The sequence below is a fragment of the Manduca sexta genome, chromosome 20 (assembly GCF_014839805.1).
Source record: "Manduca sexta isolate Smith_Timp_Sample1 chromosome 20, JHU_Msex_v1.0, whole genome shotgun sequence".
NCBI classification, from domain to species: Eukaryota; Metazoa; Arthropoda; class Insecta; order Lepidoptera; family Sphingidae; genus Manduca; species Manduca sexta.
This window is the reverse complement of record NC_051134.1, coordinates 10,930,929-10,950,258: the sequence shown is the minus strand read 5'-3', so window position 1 is coordinate 10,950,258 and position 19,330 is coordinate 10,930,929. Positions and strand designations below refer to the sequence as shown.

The window sequence follows — 19,330 nt, the reverse complement described above, 5'->3', positions numbered from 1 at the left end:
TGTGCTTAGTAAGACTAATTTAACGATGCTGTATGTGTTAACGTTAATAATAATTTATAGGTGAAAATCTAACAGAGTATACTGTTACGCACATAATATTATTACGCAGGCTGCCTACGCCACCGAGGCAGTTAGCCTCGGTGGCCGAAATTCGGCTAGGAGAGATTCATTCAATATTAATTAAGAAGTAATTATAGGAACTTGACTTTTGTTTTAATAAGTTTGCTCGCTGGGCTTTATTCTTAGAAATTGTTAGTGATTGTGTGTATACAGCATAATAGAAACATTTTTCGTTCAGAAATTGCTATTCTTGTTTGTAATGTGCGTGTTTTTACTTGTCAACACCCTGACAGTACCCACTGCCAACTGCCAAAATATGTCAATTTAAAAGTCAAAAATCTGTCAATAATGTTAAGAGTATAGCATAAATAGAGAATTAATAATAAATTATTCGATGAAGTTCTTCTAATAATGGGTATAGATAAACTGTTGTCCGTATTGTGTCAATCTTGATTATGTCCGCCAGGAATTATTTTTCGTTTCGTGATAAAAACATTGGAAAATTGTATGAATGTTTACCAAGTATAAGTCAACAGAAATTTGGGTACAGGGCCGGCCCAGAGCTGCCTCCGCTATCAGCGAACACTAGCAAATTTGTGAATAGAAATTTAAATTACTCTTACGACTTACAAACCTACGGATTGAATAGTATCGACAGAGCTGGGACACCGTTTTCAGATTTCTTTTCGGAGAGCGATACAGGTAATAAACGAATTTAATCCTCCCCGTACTACAGGAAATAGTTAGTTAAATAAGAACAGATATGCATACAAATCTCTATTGCTATGTAATGTTCTTTTATATAGCAAATTTACTATTAACTGAATAATTTATTCATATTTCAATTAACTACTTAAAATCTGGGAATTTTTAAACTTTAATATTACGTATAATATTCACAGCTTTGACCCAATACCTTTTACTGTGTGTCACTTTATCATACTATAATTTCTATTAAGTGTAGTATTGCTATCTCAGGATATGTCCCATTTATTACTTTCTATTCACAATGACTGCCTACAAATAGCCATCAAATGATTTCAGGTACTCCAGATTTTCGCAGCGAGGAGAGTGACAGCAGTGCTGGCTCTGCACTGCAAAGGAGCACTGAAGAAGCCACGAGGATATTGTCTGAAGAGTGGGCGAAGATTGAGAGGACCTTATACAATGAAGATGGAGAAAAGTCCACTAGACTTCAGATCATTGAGGAGTGTAAGCAGTGGAGGCATTTGCATCCACAGTTCAGGTAATATTAGCTAAACAAGGTCATTTTACTAATGTAAATGGAACCATCTACTCATCTCTCTGCTCACATTGTGCCAAAAATAATTAAAATCATATGACACTGAGGTCCTAGGTTCTAATAATGGGTCAGGCAAAGTGATATTTTCTGCTCATTTTAAAATCTGATGTCTGGAATTTGTGCCTAATATGGTGTAAAACTTGCCCACTATCACATCATGGGACGTAAAATGTAGGGAAAAAATTGGATGCTGTAGTTTAACTTCTGCCTACCGCTTCAAGTTTAAAGATATGATGTGCTTTTTTGTATTTAGGGCATATAGAATAATAACATAAATTCCATAACAACAAAAACTAAACTATTAATGTTTTAGAAAATATCACTTGAATACCAAAAACAATGTAATTGTGGTACTGTGAAGTATTGCGTAATTTATAAAAGGAGCTTTTTATATATTGACCTCGAATGTGAATAAATTGTATAAAGAATTTCCCACAGTATGGGTACAGCATCAAACAAGTTAATTAGTCAGCATACTGGGTCACAGTAATTGTTACCGAGTCATAAATTCCATTCAAGATTAAGTCACATGTTTATTTTATTACTATTATTACATACTTAGCTTCTTAAGCTGATAAGACAACTAGTATTCGTCAATTATTTTAACGCATCACTGGCAAATAGGACTATGACTTATGAGTAACAAATACATTGGTAAAAGCTGTTTACACTCGTTTTTGTGATCATCCATTAGTACTGGGCAAGTATAGAAATAAAGTTACCTTGTCGATTATGAAAAATACTTAATTTATTCTTGTTTCCACTTTAAATTAAACCTAGACACTACAGATAATTATGTTATAGGGAGGGTTGCCATCCGTTCAGGGGCCGTTCGATAGGGGTCTTAGAAAAGTGTCTGAGTGTAACTCGGACACTTGTTGTCAGGGGAAATCCATATTTTTTATAGATAAGTGATAAACTGAAATAAAACTTGGTTAAAAATTCATTCATAATAGCTCGCATTTAAGAAGGCACGGCAAAATAGTCGACGATCGCACGCCTGTGCCCATATTTCGCCCAAATGTTCGGGATTTTTGCCGTGTTTATCTGGCGTCCGCAATTTAGATGATGGCAGCCCTAGTTATAGGTCTATTTTCGAAGTTAGAGCTTGAACAAATCAGTTTTCAAACCATATTATTGTATTTTTTAGGGTCGTCGGCAGAGGTCTTCCGCTACCTGAAAAGCGTTTGTCGTACAGACAAGTTGAACACGACGAGGTGATCGTAATGCATTACAGCGATTACGAGCAGTTCAGTGAAAGCGAAGAGAGGTTGTCTCAGAGCAGCAGTGACGTCACACCACAGAACTCCCCCAGAGTGTCTGTAGAAGACTTGTGTGAACCGAGGTTAACAAGGGAGAAAGTCACTTTCTCAAGTAATTTTAACGAAGATCTGCCAGATTCATTCTGCTCGTTATTACATATCACACCTCTACAGATACACAGTCCAGCGCCAAGAAAACGTCAGAATCAGTCCATCATCAGGTCAGAATTAGCGTCGTCGCGGTGGATGCGGGGCTCGCGACCTGACTCCTCATTAAATTGTGGTAGAAACAGTGCGAAATCTTTCGTGTCACTTGACATTAGGAACTACGGAAACATGGCCTTAAGCGCAACTGATAGAAATAACTTGATGAATGGCAGGGTTGTCACAGCACGAAACAGAGATATGACTAAACTAGAGCCATTGCACACCCCTGAATTAAGTCCGACTGATGTATCAAAATTGACCAGTACACCATACCAGTGCAGTATAAGGAAAGTGTCATTGCCACCCCTGTTTTTGGAGGAAGAAAAGAAAAAAGTAACACCCGTCAGTCCTGCTAAGAAACATAATATGAAATCAAGAAAACGTAGGAAGTCATCATGCCAGTTTGATAAGGTAAAAAATAATCATTAGCAAAAAGAAAAAGTATTTATTTTTCACTGTTAGTATGCAACTCGGCTGCTGTAGCCAAAAAGGTAAAACTAGATTAGCGCAAAGCTCTATTGTTAATATTTTAATTTAAATAACCATTGTTTTTGAAGATTGTATACCTAGTTTAATGACACAATGTGCATTTACACTACCAATCAGTATTATCATTCCTATAAGTATAAAAATCATGGGACTGTTTAAACTGCAACTTGTTAGATACTAAATTGTTTTTAAAAGTTAGAAAAAATAGTCATAATATAGGATGCCCTCTGTGAGGACTGGTTTTAATCAAATTGAGGATAGATCACTCACTTATGAAATTTAAATTGATTCTAGTCTGAGGCTGTTTTAGATAATAAATAATTTTTGCACTATTTTTCTATTGTACAGAGTTCTTTGTTTGTAAAGAGTTTGGTGTTAAATATGAAATGTAAAATGCTATATCCACTATGGTAATATTAAATACTTATATTCTTTACGAATTATTCTTTAGTTTATTTGAAACCTAAAAATATTATTCCAAATATGTGGTAAAAAGGGTTAAAACAAAAGCAAACAATAAGGTAAGACAATAAATCAAATACAAATACAGAATTTATTTTGATATTTACATTATTTGCATTTTATTAACAATCAACATCAACAATATTAAATAATTTGTTCTCGTGGTGTGATACATTTCGAACAGTCTAATAATATTACAGAACCCATGCTGGGCCGCAATTTTGTTGGGATAGGTTCACAAAATGGCGGCCAATGCCACAGGCTGTGTAATATTACGCAAGTAGTGGATTTAATTCTGTAAATGGTTAACTAGAAGCGGTGAATTATGGTTTTATAATTTACGCTGAGAAATTTGAGCAACTGCGGAGAAAGCTGTGAGCTTCGAGTCTTGGGTTGCCACAAGGTGATAACTAATTTATGCACAAGACGTGCTTAGATTAGGCGTAAAGTTAAAAACGTGAGTAGGGGATATTTTAAAAAGAAAATACCCTACGAACTACTTGGAATCGAATGTGGGAATCTAGATTAAAAGTTCATTACTGCCAATATTTTGGTTTAATTTATTATGGCAACCCATAGCATGGTAACGTTTGAGGCGTCAATTTTTATCTAATCGATTTGTTTGGATTTATATTGGCATTGCACTTTAATTAGTTATTTTAGTCTTTATATCATACTAAATAACTCAAGAATCTACGCGTCACTATCTATAACGGAACAATAACTATTTATTTAATATATTTATCTCTCTTTCGTCTTTTCTTTTATACGTTCTCTTGTGCGTCAAAAGAACACGTCATGCAATGCCAATACAGTATTGAAGACCCACTCTTAATAGAAATGAACACGGTGCAATATTCTTTGTTATTTAATATTTTCATAAGTATTTCTGTTATCATTTCTATTAAAAGTGTCAGAGGTTATAGCATAAGACCAGTCGTTGCGACAGAGCGAATTCATGTTGCTATTTTTATATATTACTTTCATTTACACAATATAAATTTAAATTGTTACATTTATTAATCTCACAGCCATCATTATATATTGATACTACGTTAATAAGAGGACTAGTGTGTTTCAACACATTAAGATGGCGTTCAGCTTACAAAAGGGGCTAGCAAACATTCGTTATAGAGCGTTAAAGATATATGTAGGTATAATATATAATACATGAAAAATTCACCATTTTTCCGTTTCTAAAAACGTTAACAACCTCAAGCTATAGCAATAGTCAACAATGTTGTTAATTCTAAGATTTAATGCACACAGAACATGGATTTACTAGTTTGCGTATAGTTTCGCGATATTTTTAATTATTGTTTTTATTACTAATTTATGTGTACCTTGTTTAGCACGTGGATGACTGGATGGTATCTAGACAAACGGGTGGGAGAATTCTTTAGTTTTCTATCCGAATTACTAATTCTCTATGGAACTTGAATAGTATTTAATGCGATATTTACGTGATGATTGCAGTTTACGTGTTTAAGTTGTAGCTTTTAGAGCCGATTCTATGTGAGTCTTATATTACTTAGATATTGAAATTTTATATTGATTTAATTTTATTTTCTTTGACTACCCACTCTTCGGCCTAGGGTGTCACTGCTGGCATGTCTTTTCTAAAAGCGTATTTTTGTGCCTAATGACACTTCTATCAGTAACTTATCATACTGACCACATTTGCAATATTTTTTATTTTTTCTCCCGCCCGAGGACGTGACGTCATTATTTTTGTATTATGATTAAAAAACGGTGATGTTAAAATGTGCCGAAATATGTAAGAAAAGAATTATGAAAATGTGTGAAGATAATTTGATTTCCAGTTTACCGTAAACAGTTGTGTTGTTATAAATTTAACGACGAATAGGCGCGGTACGATGCGCATACGCATCCAGTGCCTTTATACCATAAAAGGGTTCACCTAGCAACAAGTTGAGTCGTGAGACACGCATACAACACATACACAATGCATAATAAACGGTAATCGTAAATTTAGACTCCAAGCAAACACGCAGAAGGACTCAGCTATATTCTCTCTCATTAAGGCGATTATACAAATTTTATAATACTATTTCTCCTTTTTAAATTGCACACTGACCCACCTCTCTAAACTTTTAATTGCGATAAATATTTTTTTTTTGTAATGCTGTATAAAAATATTAAAGGAAAAATCGTTCATTTTAATTATCAATACTTATTTTTTTAACATTCATAATTAATTAATCGCAAGTCAATAGCGTGTATTTTACATTTTTACATTGACACGTCCGCATCTATACGGCATACCTAACAGTAACTAGCATACGGTACACCGAAGCCTATTCCACAACGAACTACACACGATAGTATATTGAATATAAAGTTTTTGTTAATATAACCGTAGCATTCTATTTTAATGCAAAGGAGACGTATATTGAAAAATTCTTATGTAACATACAAAATTACATTTGACTATATACAACATTCTAGCTAATTAAGTGTTTAAAATTGTATGTAGAATGCAGCACACGGCGGTACTCTAAATATTAGGTACCTATTTTGGCGTCTAGGGCTCCATGCATGGATCTCTACTTACAGATATATCAAGCTCAAACGGCAGGCACACCCTGGCTGCACTCACTAGTGTTTAAAGGTCATTTTATTTATCATACTGACTTGTGCTTAATCGGTACAATCAATTTTGCACTCTATCATATAGGACAAAAAGGATAATTGGGCAAGATTCACCGCTAATAACATTTATTTGTTCAGAAATTTCAAAATGTTTTTCTTTTTTATAAGAATAAAAATCTGCCGGTTTTTATAACTGTTAATAAGGTAAAAAATGAATCTTGCATTCTGTCTCGGGCTTTTCAAAGTAGAGCGCTATGAACTTTCTACCGCCATTTTTTAAGTGTAATTTTATTTACATTGCTGGTAATGTTTAACCATGGCACCATATGACCATGATTCAATTGTTATGTTAGTATATATTATAGTGCACACACTTGTGCACTATAATATCTCCTGCGTACGTGGCTGATCTCCGTTGAGATTGGCCGCCGTGGCCGAAATTCGGCTAGGAGGGATTCAGTATATTCTTAATGAAAATAATTTATGGGTGAATAGGACGCAAGGGGTAAAAAAGATATTTAGATGGAAATTATACCAGGCAATTTAGCTGTAATTATCATTTCAGTTAATAAATACAAATTTATTCGTATTTTATAGTTATTTTGCTCCACGAGACATGTCGACGTAAAGGTAGTTTCTTTTCGCACCTTCGGACAATTCATACCGTAAAGTACAAATTAAAATTAAGTATACAATTATATCTGATGGATGAGCGTTGCCCAGAACCGGTCCCTGTGGCGCTCAATGGGGGAGGCCTATTTCCAGCAATGGTCGATTCCCGGCTGAAATGATGATACAATTATATAATCGCGGAAAGCCAGGGCGTGCCCGTTTTGTACTCTATTGCTATTTGAATATTCCTTTATAACTACAGCTGCCGGCCCGAGGTGGTCAGTACATCCCACTTGTCCCGTAAATCGCGCGACGCGAATGGAAAGCCGTCACCAACTTCCCACCGAACATAGCCCCTTAATTTCATTTTTTTTTTATTAATATTTTTATGGACAGACCGATTTATAATTACATAAATAAATCTATCGTGCACAACCATCTCGAAACTTTACAATTTCTTTACATTCAGCGATTAGTGTAAAATGCATTTAGGACTAGACGTCGACACGAATACTTAGGGTTAATTTGTTGAGATGCCTAACGATTTGTGGAAGATTTCACCAGCGTTAACCTTTTAGCATTAACTGTTGCTATTTAGCTGCTAAAATCTTTAGGGCGTCTTATAGCAAATGACTATTCCTACGATATTACAGGTACATTATTTCATTTATCGTTTGTTTTGCCATGAGCAGTCTTGGCGATTCTTGTGACGTGAGCAACTGGTAGACAGTTAAGGCTCTTTACAAATAATTAAGCAACTATTACTAATATATGGAGAATACATAACGGTCCATTTTTATATATTTATTCAATGTCAACAATTGTGTAACAAGCAGGCTAGTTATTATGCCCTATACTATTATTCGGGCACGAGCGGTGTTATGTACATAATAATTTATTGTTACTAAACAGAATTTGAATGACGATAAAATAATATTAGGTTTGTGCTTTGTCCATTACCGTATCACCCATAAGGGTTTCATCGCGAGTTAACTTTTTTTTGTAAGACGAAACCAAAGTCATTTGCTATGCATCTCGTGTACATTCTACTTTAAGTATATATTTTTATTTATTACGAAACTATATTTCTCATTTTATTGCGTAAGGGATTGATGTTTACAAAAATATGGCAGTATGTTTGCTTTCAATTCCTTTACTCTAGGGTTGTGTATTTCATTAACCATTTATGGATCGAATGAAACGTTACACTTTATAAATTTTGACAGCATTGTTTGGATTCTATACCAAATAATTTGCACACATACTGGTGAGTTCGATACACACATTTAATCTATTTTGTAGTTAAGGCCGGTTTGCCTAATCTATACGAATGGATGATACATGACGTGACAAAAATCATATATTTACATGATGTTTGACAAACTTTCACTTCCCTCCATAAAACGTTACACACTATCAGTTAAATTGAGGTATTTATTTATATTACATTAATTTAATTACCGTAGTGCTACAGCGCGCATGCGCCCTGCGACGCCTGGCAACACTACACGTGCTCGAGTATGCTCGTTCTTCATCAAACATCTTGTAGTAATAAATAATTGCATCTTTATCTATACTTTACTGTAGCGATGAATCTATCGGTGATGCGAATGTAACTAATATCTAGTAAATTCTAAAAAATGGCCTCTAACCAACTGCACGGGGATAATTTAGGTGGATTATTAGTGTGATCATTTATTCCAAGGTCGATAGTTCCGTGCAGCGGATCAGAGTGGCGCCTTATTTAATACAAACAACATAGTAAACTATGAGAGTCCACAATCGTCAAAGCACCCGGAGTTAACACTAAATACATCGCAGGCTTCAAAAGCCCTATTTAACAACGACGTTTCGAAAATAATATCACACATTTACAGCGAAATCACACTTGCACTGAGTGTCACTCGCAACATAAAAACTCATTTTTTCGTTTGTTTCAACCGATCACGCAATGGCATTTAATATCGTATATAAATGTATCAGTTCGTATGTGTCTCGATGTGCAGCGCCATTATTCACGTCCACTTTGACAATCCCCCGCCCGAAGTAGGAAAATATAAAATAAAAACAAAATAAAAATTAAAAAGCTAATCAAAAATTTATTAAAATAAAATTAAAATAAACATAACTAAAGGGATAAGATTGAGTGTGACTATGTACCTATATAGCGGCCGATTCACATTTGTCGTTCACTTTTGAAATAAGAATTTGAAGGTTGCCAGCAGCGATAAATGTAAATCGACCTTGTGTTTCTAGCCTAATTATACAAATCAAAATTATGAGCAATGTGTACGCGTTCTACCACCAACGTGCATTTGAATATATGGCAGATGCGGCTTACAGCTAAGCGAAGAATTCAATGTGAATTCAGTACTCAAACGACTAACGTAACTTAACGATTACGGCTAAAATTAATGTCAATCACAACATAACCTGCACTATATGATTACACCATGTGCTAACAGCTTAACAATCAATCAGTCGATGAAAATATTAAATGCTTACCACTATACTTTGTATCATAGCGTCTTAAATATGTGAAAGTGAAACAATTCTACTGAATAATAAGGAATGGATAAATCTAAAAGAAGAAAGATTAGTATAGATAGAGTAGCTTAAGATAAAAAAATCTATTACAAATCTGTTTAACTGTCATGCAATTAAAAGTTTAAAGTGTCCCTTATTGAGCATTTACCTTCTTCATGTTTAGGTCTTCGCTTACTTTTACTTTAAAGTGAAATTAGAAATATATTTGCCACATTGCCGCGTTTTATTTGGGTCGTAGATCGCGATCTTAATTTTAACAAAATGGCGGACCTGATGGCGAACAAAATGGCTGTAGTGTTTGATAGAAAGTGTGAAAGATTAAAGGAAGACAGAACTGTAGCGAAGATAATGTAAGAGCGAAGTGAAAGAAGCGAGAAATGTGTGTCGTTTAATCACGGCGTGTGCTTCTCTGTTATACTCATTATATTAACATACTTTAACTAAACTTGACCACCACCAATATTCTTATCCTAATTATAACAAGTCCTTTACAACCGTCTAAAAGTTAGTTAGTTATTTGAATTTTGTGTTTTTATCATATCGAGTGCAGTTTTAAATCTTTGCCCCCCTATCAGTGCATATTTGACTGCAAGCTCCTCCACAATAAATAACAGTGATGCCCTCTTTCAATTCGAATTTATAGCTGAATTGTGTTTTTATTTCACAATAATTTCGTTGTTTATAAAAATCATTATAACGTAAAGCACAAATTTGTCGGTCACAGGAGTGCGTTTGAGTGTGATAGAGTTAACGGTGCACTGTGAGATGTGGAAGGTCGAGTTATGTAATATGCTAAATCAAATTGTAAAATAGGGAGAGCGTGTGCGTCGACCGCTACGAGTTGTACTATGTTTACTGGAACAAAGCCCATATTGTATTTAATATATGACATTACTATTCCAAGGGAGTGTGCGCGCTCCCCAAGATTAGTCAGCAATTGACACAGGTTACAATTATTAGATAAAATATTTGTTCATTTTATGACTTCAGCCTTTATCTTTCCTTTCGTTGCTATGCTTATAGTACAACAGGCAGCGGCCAACAGGATAGGCGATCGGCAAATGTTTCCAGTCCAAAGCCGTCATAAGAATGGTGTCAGAAATATTTGCCGAGAGCCGTGTGGGGTGGCGGTCCCGGGCGGCCCCGGGCGACAGGTGTGGTGAGGGTAGGATTGTCGGAGTGATGTGGAGCGAGGCCCTACAGCCTAGATGTAGGAGTAGGGCCCGTCAGTGAGGGCGCTGCACAGCAATAGTCAGGAGGCGTCGTCCTTGCCGCCGCCGCCGCCCGTCGAGCCCGCGCGCCGGCTCGAGCGGTACTCCACGCCGGGGTCGAACTGCATGAGGACGAATACCTGCCGCCACACAGCACTTCATCACAACACTCACAGAGAAAGGTAGCGTCGCTTTGTGAAATATACATAGACAGATTCCGTACAGGGTCTGTTCAGTATAATATGTATAACTGGCAACAATAGACGATCACCAGACTTGACCAAACCATTGTCTTAAATATTAGGGACATAAATAATTGTAAGTTTTTGTTCGCGATTGTATGCTGTAAAAATAGATTAATACCTGATCAGTAGGCAAGAGCGAGAAGTCATCAGGCGGGTTGGTGATGACGTATCGCTTGCTACTCGCGTCGCAAGAGGAGGAGGTGTCGCGGAACCGGTACAGGCCGATGCACAGCATGCCGTAGGTGCTGAGCGCTGCTACGAACAGGTCGCCGTACTTGCCCGCCTCGCCGAACTGCGCCAGCGGGCCGTCGTACAAGGAGATCTGGCCCACTCTACAACGGTCTCTGTGGAGCAAAACCATGATATAAATGCGAAGTTTATGAAGATTTTGTTAGAAGTTAAGGCATATGCTGAATAGTTTTGGATGAAACACACAGAGCAAGGCCTGGGTCAATATATAGGCTACTTTATTTCAGAGAATGCACTATTAACCACGACACATTACATTTCATATATGCAATATAATATCTCATTAAGGATATCGCAAGGGAAATCTATCAAAAATGTCATTAAGTGACCGTGAGGAAAACGAATAATACTGCAATTTACATGACAACTTGTATGTACGACGTACCTGTTAGCTAAGCTCTCCGGCGTGGAGTATCCTCCCCGCAGCCCCGCGCCCTCCGCCAGGATGAGCTCCAGCTCGGGCGTCGCGCCGCCCGTGATCAGGGAACGGATCAGTGTCAACGCGTTCTGGTTGAAATATGTCTGCGAAAACAATTTTTTATTTTTTATTTTGTATTTTTTCACAGGCACGGCTTCTTCACTGCATCAGACGGTAAGTAGAGACACTCTACTCTAGATCCCATATCTAGATAGTGTTAACTGACCAGAGATGTTTATCCCCCGTCAGTCAGTTTATAGAACTATCGCAAGAACGAACCAGGCCCTCCGTGGTGATATTGTATAAAAGAAAATCAACGTGAAATGACAATTTGCTGTTGTTCGCAGAGTGGGATGGCTTTTCTAGTTTAACATGAGGCTGCTCTAAAATCTATAGCAAATAATTTTTAAATGCCTTAAACTTTCAACTACTCAATATTCGAATGGAATTCTACATTGTAGTGGAATAAGAGCCTGTAGTAGATGACATGACAAAGGCCGCAGGAACGATCTAGATGCAAACTACTTTTGAGAGGTCGGTCTGGTAAACTAGGTGAGATCATAGGGCATAGGCCCAGCAGTAAACTCCATATGGCTGATGATGATGTAGGGCAGGTAGAGAAGGTTAATGAGGTGTCTTACAGTGGACATGAGTGAGTCGAGCACGCTGACCGCGAACGCGGTGCCGCACGCGAACGGCTGCGTCAGGTACAGCTCCGTGTCGGGATCGTCGTCGTCGTCTTGGTCCAAGAACTGCACGTTGCTGTCGTTCACCAACTCTGCAATATACAAAATGAAACTGTTTACTAATTTTTGTATACAGCAAGTATACTCTTTTATATTTGAAATGAAGAGAGATCTTTAAAGATGTTAAAAATGTATATTAGAAAGAAATGACAGGGCATGTTGACTGGCCATTAAACAGCCTCGGTCGAATAGAAGACTGTGAGGTTACTGTACCGTGACCGTATAAAATACGCTTTTAAATAAAGTCTCACTAAATCTATTTGCGACTTGCTTAACAATTTTAAATATGCCTAACTAAACTAATAAAGTGATTAGTGAGTGAGATAAGGATAGGCAGCAGAAGTGTCAACAGACCTGTGATCATGGGCACATTGGCCCCGTAGACAGACCCGCGCCGCTGCAGCAGCACGGGCGCGGGCGGCTGGCCGGGCAGCGACGCGGCGCTACTTCCATTGCCGCCCGCGCTCAGCACGCCGATCGTGTCGTCGAACGTCATCGCCTTGATGTTCAGCGAAGCCAGGATCGCCTCCTTGTCGGCCAGCGTGGGGTCGTCGTTGGACGGCACCTTCGCTGACAGGATACAGCACATGTCGCACAGATTCACGTTGACTGCACGCAAGTCGGCCCGGCTTAGCGGTGAACCCTGGAAGATGGGGTGGCTAATTACATTTGTAGTCATGAAGCAGTTAATGTTCCTTAAACTAAGGAGAATGAAGAGATTAATGAAAGGAGATAAAGCATAGACTCTATATAATTGGTTTTCAAAGAAGCTTTGGATTTAATTAGAGCTTAGATTATGTTTACTGTTTATTTTGTTATCATGTAGAAAATGACACACAGAAATGTTACAAAACGAAGGCCCACATACTCACATTCAATACAGATATCTTAGGAAGATTCTGCAACATCTTCCACTCTCTTCTGATGTATTCGACGCTGCCCACGATAACTACGTGCTTGAGCTCGTGGTAGTGGAAGTTGGAGGCTCGGAGCGGCATCACCAGGTTCCGAAGGCCTATGAGCGGAGAGTCCGGGTCCGCGAACAGGCACACTACCACGTGACCGTTCAGGACCGTCATCGCCGCTTGATTTCTGTCCTGTAAGTGATGGTAGGTGAAAAGTTGTTAAGTCTAGCAGAACATTTTATTTGTAATGGTTGTTCTATTTAGGTTGATCTCAGTCGCTGATAAATTTCAGTTCATTAAGACTTTCTAATGCCGCTATAAGTACGTATTCAAACTGCGGCCCGAGCTAGAAGTGGATTACCAGACATCAAAGATTTTAATACAACTAAACAAACTTTATCCAAGATCACTTGAATTCTATACTGATCTTATAAAAATAAAATAATTCAGTTAATACCGACCACCATACACAAGGTAAAACTAGCCATAGTGGCCCACGTAAGTGTGTCGCATTCCGCGATCTATCTGTGTATATCCGGTTCCCAGAGGTCGGCATAATTGTGTCAACTGCCGAGGGGTAATCATCTCTCGTCGGTCGACATTCTATTGGACCCCACTCTACTTACCATCAGGTGCACTGGAGTCATTTTACCGTCCTCGCATAAAAAAAAGATAAGTAAGAACTAGGGTTACGGAGAGCAGCAAATTTTTATATTTGAATGTGTTTGATATAGCAGGCAAGATGGATTAATAATTATCATCTTCTCGAACATTACTAACTATGTATAGGTGAACAATACTTACTAATATACAGTCCTCTAGGTTTCTCGCGGGACTCCAATGGAACATTCCCGTAGAGTCATATTTCATTTCAGTCTTTTCAAAGTCGAAATCTTTCGACTGGTCGTCCGCCAGTCCGGCGGGGAGACTCACGCCGTTGCTGTTCTGGTTGCCCCCACTACTCCTGCTTGTCGGCCTATGATTTATACAGATTCATCAATTTTGGCTTAGCTTTTTTGCAATTTATGGTGCTTTGTGTTTAGTTCTTGTTTAAATGTTCCTTTTAATGTTCTAATTTAGTGATGATGGTATAGTGATGTGCCTGGGATAGTGTCTAAAAGCGAATTTGAAGTGAGTGAAAAAGAGTGTCCGAGAAATGTACAGTGTCGGAAGAAAAAATATTAAAGATAATTATTTATGTCTTAAATGCACACTGATTTGATCTATGACTATAGGTTCCTACATCAAAAGATATTATTAGTAATTATTATACATCTATAAAGTTTTATTAAATTAATTATCTGTACCTAACTAGATTGGTAATAGGTGCGTCATGTTTCAATAAATTGTAAATCTATATACTTTAGTACGAGAATTAATGCATTATATCTACTTATAATTTGGAAGACAAGATATGCTTTACATATGTATATAAAATAAGTAAACATGCTAGAAAAGTTTGAATAAAATTCATTTTAAGATTTGCATGTAATGTTGCTATGCAGATAAAGCATTTTAAATACATATATAAACAAGGCCATAGTTATTCAGTATATATATTTTGCCAATCTTAGTTATTTTGCCTGGGTTTTAATTTTATTCTGTATGATGAGGGGAGCTAGTCATTCGTCTGACGGCAGCGTTTAGACCAAGAGTGTCGCCAGCCGATAGCCCGGGGGTGGCAAGTTGAAATGGAGAATGAGAAAAGTATGAATTGTAGGTAAAGCCGAGAGCACGTGTTTCTCTCCCATTGCCCTATCCCGTTTTAACAATAACATAGAGCAAAGCGTAATTGAGCGTACGGAATACTAGAAATGGAATTGGTGAAATCATTCGAGTTTCGACGTACGGGAATGATCGATCAAGCAATTCAAGTCAAAGACTTAGGTCTTTGGTTGTTTTACATTTGGCAACTTTTTTAGAATCTTTAGGGAGGGGCAACCACGCTTCCCTGCCCCCGTTGGCGATGTGCTTGGTCCTGGCCGCCTTAAACAGCAACAATGCCTGAACTTTAAATACAAAGATTCTGAGACACCGTACTGCTCTCGTCACCATGAGACATCAAATCCTACAATTCTGTTACATACTATACTATGAATAGGATACAGTAATGTCGTCGTTGATTTTGGATGATTTTAATAATTAAATGGATACTAAAATGAATAATAACTAGTTAAATATTATATTTTAATGTTATTGGTACAGCCAGCCCTATTTCTCAAACGGGGTAAAGCGAGGTGATCTTTATACGGCATGTTCTCTTCAATGTATTTGATTTTTAGGTCAAAATAATGATTCAGGTCACATGCTGCCGCTTCACTCGCTTTAACCCAGGGCAGGCTCGTGTCATTATGTTTTGAGGCTGTGAAGCATTGAGAGGGTAGACCGAGTTCGTATACAGTCTTTTTTAGGAACATTAGTCTGAAAAAACAAACCAAATGAGGTCCTAAATAGGCCTCTATTCTCGCTCTACCCTAGAGTCTATTGACTTCAGACTATATGTATATAGCTAAATATACTACATATTATATAGATGTTATACCTATCGAATTCAGCCATTTCATTACGAATTTATATTTTGTATGCCTATTTGTAAGCCTATTAACGCCCTAAATGCCTAAAGCTTTATCAGTTTCATTTTATTTATATAAAAGGACACAATAAAATCCTCAATAAATGAATAAAAATAAGAGCAAATAATTATGCAAAAAATACTGCCATGACACTTACATACATTCCTTAAAATGAATTTAAAATATATAATTCATATTAAATATATTTTTTTAAAACAGTGCCGTGCATAATTGATGTGCTCGATATGCTAGATTCATTTGAAAATTAATTTATAAATCGCAATTGCGAGGCAAGCACTACACTACTCTGCTATATAAAATATTAATTTGTATGTTACGATCGATATGGTATTGAATAGTAGATTTTTTTGCTTGATTATCTTATAAGAACACGGAGAAATATTTTTAGTTATTGTAGATATTATATCTTTATTAAAATACATAAATATTATGTTTTTTTGTTCATATCTATTGATACAGCCAGTCTGAGTGGGCCGCTTTGAAGTTAGTCATAAGCGGCATCAATTTGTTTTTAGGGACGAGCGGTTGAAGACATATTATGTAGTACATCGCGCGTATTGTGCCTAACTTCAAGCCGCCTAACTTAGAGCACATATAATAAATATAATGATAACATCACATAATAGGTTATACGGAATATAAAACATTTTTTAAAAATCGAAATTACTTTCCAAAATAAAGCGACGCTGATATTTACCGAATATTCGATACTCTGTCACCAATCGTAACACACAATTCAATCATCGTGAAACTATGTAATTCATTGCATATCATAAAAAAAAAAACTACGAGGGAACTTCATCTAGCTGATATATAATTTATTTTGAATTACATGAGCTTTTTCACTTCGTAGGCAAGATGATAGGCCTGGTAATTTGTATCTTGATCTTGAGCGTTCCTGTAACACAGGGTCAAAATGTCTCCTTCCAGATTTTAATATATGTGCTATAAATTCATAATGGAAGTCAGGCGATGCATTCACGTGTAAATTATTACGTTATTAGGTTTGTATGGAAAGGCACAGCAAAACAAAGATAACTAAATATTGCACATCAATAAATAAATGCAACGAACAGACAAATATTCCTGACCCGGCACTAAGATACAACTCCAAGTATCAGGAATGTAGACAACCGGTTTCGGAACATCCAAACCCGAAACAAATATTTGCGGGTCCACAAACATTTGCACCTGCAGCCTAGTATCGCAGTAGACGCCCACGGCGCTACAGGCATTAGTGAAAATTAGAACTAATTGACTACACGTCCACCTTACAGTCAACAATCTCATGCACACAATGATATTATAACATTCATATTATTATAATTGACTACGAGTAATTACTACGGAACTCCAGTACAGTCGTAGGCAATATCTTGTTATTACACATCAAAACAATCACAAACAACTATGTATAGGAATCGAACAGGGTAGTGATGGCCACGGTAGGACCTCCATGGCATTAACTTACTTTCTGCTTATGCGCCTGCTTTAAAATAAAAATAATACTTTAAAATTATTTACTCTAAATATCTACTTTAATTTTGGTAAATTAAATTTCTATTTAACTTGTTGTTTATTGAATTCTATGGTTGCGACAGAAGCAACTAATTAAGATTTACTAAGATAGTAACGTGCATTTATAGTTCGGATTACTAATATTAAGGTGGCATCGCGTAACTTCCAATAAAAATATTGAATAGTAGCATAATTCAGGATATAACTAAGTATTCTTATATCTAATATTTTTAGTGCTTTGTGCACGGTGTGCCAATAGTGATGACATAGACCTATGGAACTACAAGAAATACACGGGGTATAGAAGATCATAAATATTAATAAATCAATCTATAAACATTATTTTACAAATATGGCGAAATAATAAAAAGGTATACATCAGGAAATCTTTGTGGGTATCAGAAATTGCGAGTAATCAATCATTCAATTTTGAAACAAATATTTGCGAGCAATACAAATATTTGTCCTGCCACGGGATTCGAACCCGCGCTCTCAATTTTCTGTCCCTTTGGACCCGTACATATAATAGACTATAAAAGTATTTGTAGGTAGTAATATAAGGTAAAATATTCAGCAGTGTTACGAAGGACCAAAATGGCGGAGAACATGGCGGAAAAATGAAGGAGACACTATTAATACTTAGACTATATTATAAATAATTTATTATCACATAAAATGCACATTTAAGGCCTGAAGCGAAACTCAAAACATCGATTGAAATATTAAAATACCACAAACATACGAGTGGAAAGAAATATAGGAGATTAAATCGAAATAAAATTTTACAAAAGTAAATTTATATGTCAGCGTACAAACACAACATTTATACAATTGTTTTGCACTACTTTTTTAAAAGTTAGAAGTACCTTTAAAAATACCACGGTTGTTTTCACGCAACCTACATAGATGACGTTAGTAACAGTTCATATATCTAGCCTACCTAAGAAAGAAGGGTTTCTTTTTATTATAATTTTTAATAACTTTATTAAATCAAATGAAATTGATTGTGATGATAATAATGATAGGTGGGTCTATTATCTGAGTAACTCACGTATCAGGCGGTGCTCTGTTGACGTTAGGCTTCACCTTGTTGACTTGGCGCGTGGTGGTGGTGTTCATGAGCTGGTTGGCCATCGGAGACAGCAGCGTCGTCGGCGCTGCGCTCCGATGGTTGCGATTTATCACTAAGCATAATATTTAGATCGTGTGACCCATATGTATGACTGATTAGTTTCAAATCACCTTTAACTTATTTATTTAGGCAAGAATTTCGTCGCTATCCTTGTTTTAAATTTTAATCTATATAGAACTCGTTTTACGAAGATATTCTTCGCAGATTAAATAATGATTAAGAGGTTTGCCTATAATAATATCAGCCTTGTATTAAATACTGAACCACTGCGGGACACGGGCCTCCTCTACTACTGATGCTATTATATGCTGGCCGAGTGCGGATTGGTAGAAATCACACACCCTCAAAATTCTTATAGAGAACTTTTAGGTATGCAGATTTCCGCACGATGTTTTCCTTCACCGTTAAAGCAAGAGATTCTTTACAAAGACTACATGCTCGGTTTTAGAAAAGTCAGGGGCGTGTTTCCTTTGGTTTTATACCTGCGGACAGTCGTCTCGGCAGTCCACTATATAATCAACTAGACTATCGCAGCTTTTGTTGTTAAAGGTTTGCCTACTGATTTCTTAATATTAAGCAAAAAAATACTAAGGATTTATTTTAATATTGATCTAAGTATGATCCAATGCGTAATATTTTCATAAGATTGAAATTATAATTATTAAGTACTTTTCTACACAACTAGATGGTCTTTCAAAAAAAACATTACTCACAACTTGTATCTTCGCCTCTCTCGCGTGCTATTTCACCTGAAAAT

General features: G+C 36.5%; 2 protein-coding genes across 17 annotated transcripts in view; one reads left to right on the top strand and one right to left on the bottom strand.

The window, feature by feature from the left end:
- The first annotated feature begins 373 nt into the window (after positions 1-373).
- On the top strand, positions 374-3,764 carry LOC115440681. The gene is made up of 3 exons (XM_030165089.2): positions 374-762; positions 1,105-1,306; positions 2,514-3,764. Exons 1-3 carry the CDS (start codon positions 516-518, stop codon positions 3,259-3,261), a joined length of 1,197 nt encoding a protein of 398 aa, XP_030020949.1. The 5' UTR covers positions 374-515; the 3' UTR covers positions 3,262-3,764.
- A 5,319-nt stretch (positions 3,765-9,083) lies between these two features.
- The window catches only part of LOC115440680 (calcium-activated potassium channel slowpoke), a 66,686-nt gene continuing 56,439 nt past the window's right edge, over positions 9,084-19,330 (bottom strand). For 13 of the 16 annotated variants that reach the window (XM_037440834.1, XM_037440830.1, XM_037440832.1 and 10 more), the window contains 10 exons: positions 19,287-19,322; positions 18,493-18,625; positions 16,756-16,821; positions 14,134-14,305; positions 13,297-13,521; positions 12,779-13,067; positions 12,320-12,456; positions 11,646-11,782; positions 11,130-11,355; positions 9,084-10,906 (listed from right to left, as the gene is read on the bottom strand). In XM_037440834.1, the coding sequence (XP_037296731.1) occupies positions 10,808-10,906; positions 11,130-11,355; positions 11,646-11,782; positions 12,320-12,456; positions 12,779-13,067; positions 13,297-13,521; positions 14,134-14,305; positions 16,756-16,821; positions 18,493-18,625; positions 19,287-19,322 (1,520 nt within the window). In that variant the 3' untranslated portion in view covers positions 9,084-10,807. The remainder of the gene's footprint in view (positions 10,907-11,129; positions 11,356-11,645; positions 11,783-12,319; positions 12,457-12,778; positions 13,068-13,296; positions 13,522-14,133; positions 14,306-16,755; positions 16,822-18,492; positions 18,626-19,286; positions 19,323-19,330) is intronic. The other 3 variants (XM_037440836.1, XM_037440835.1, XM_037440839.1) reach the window with 1 other exon arrangement.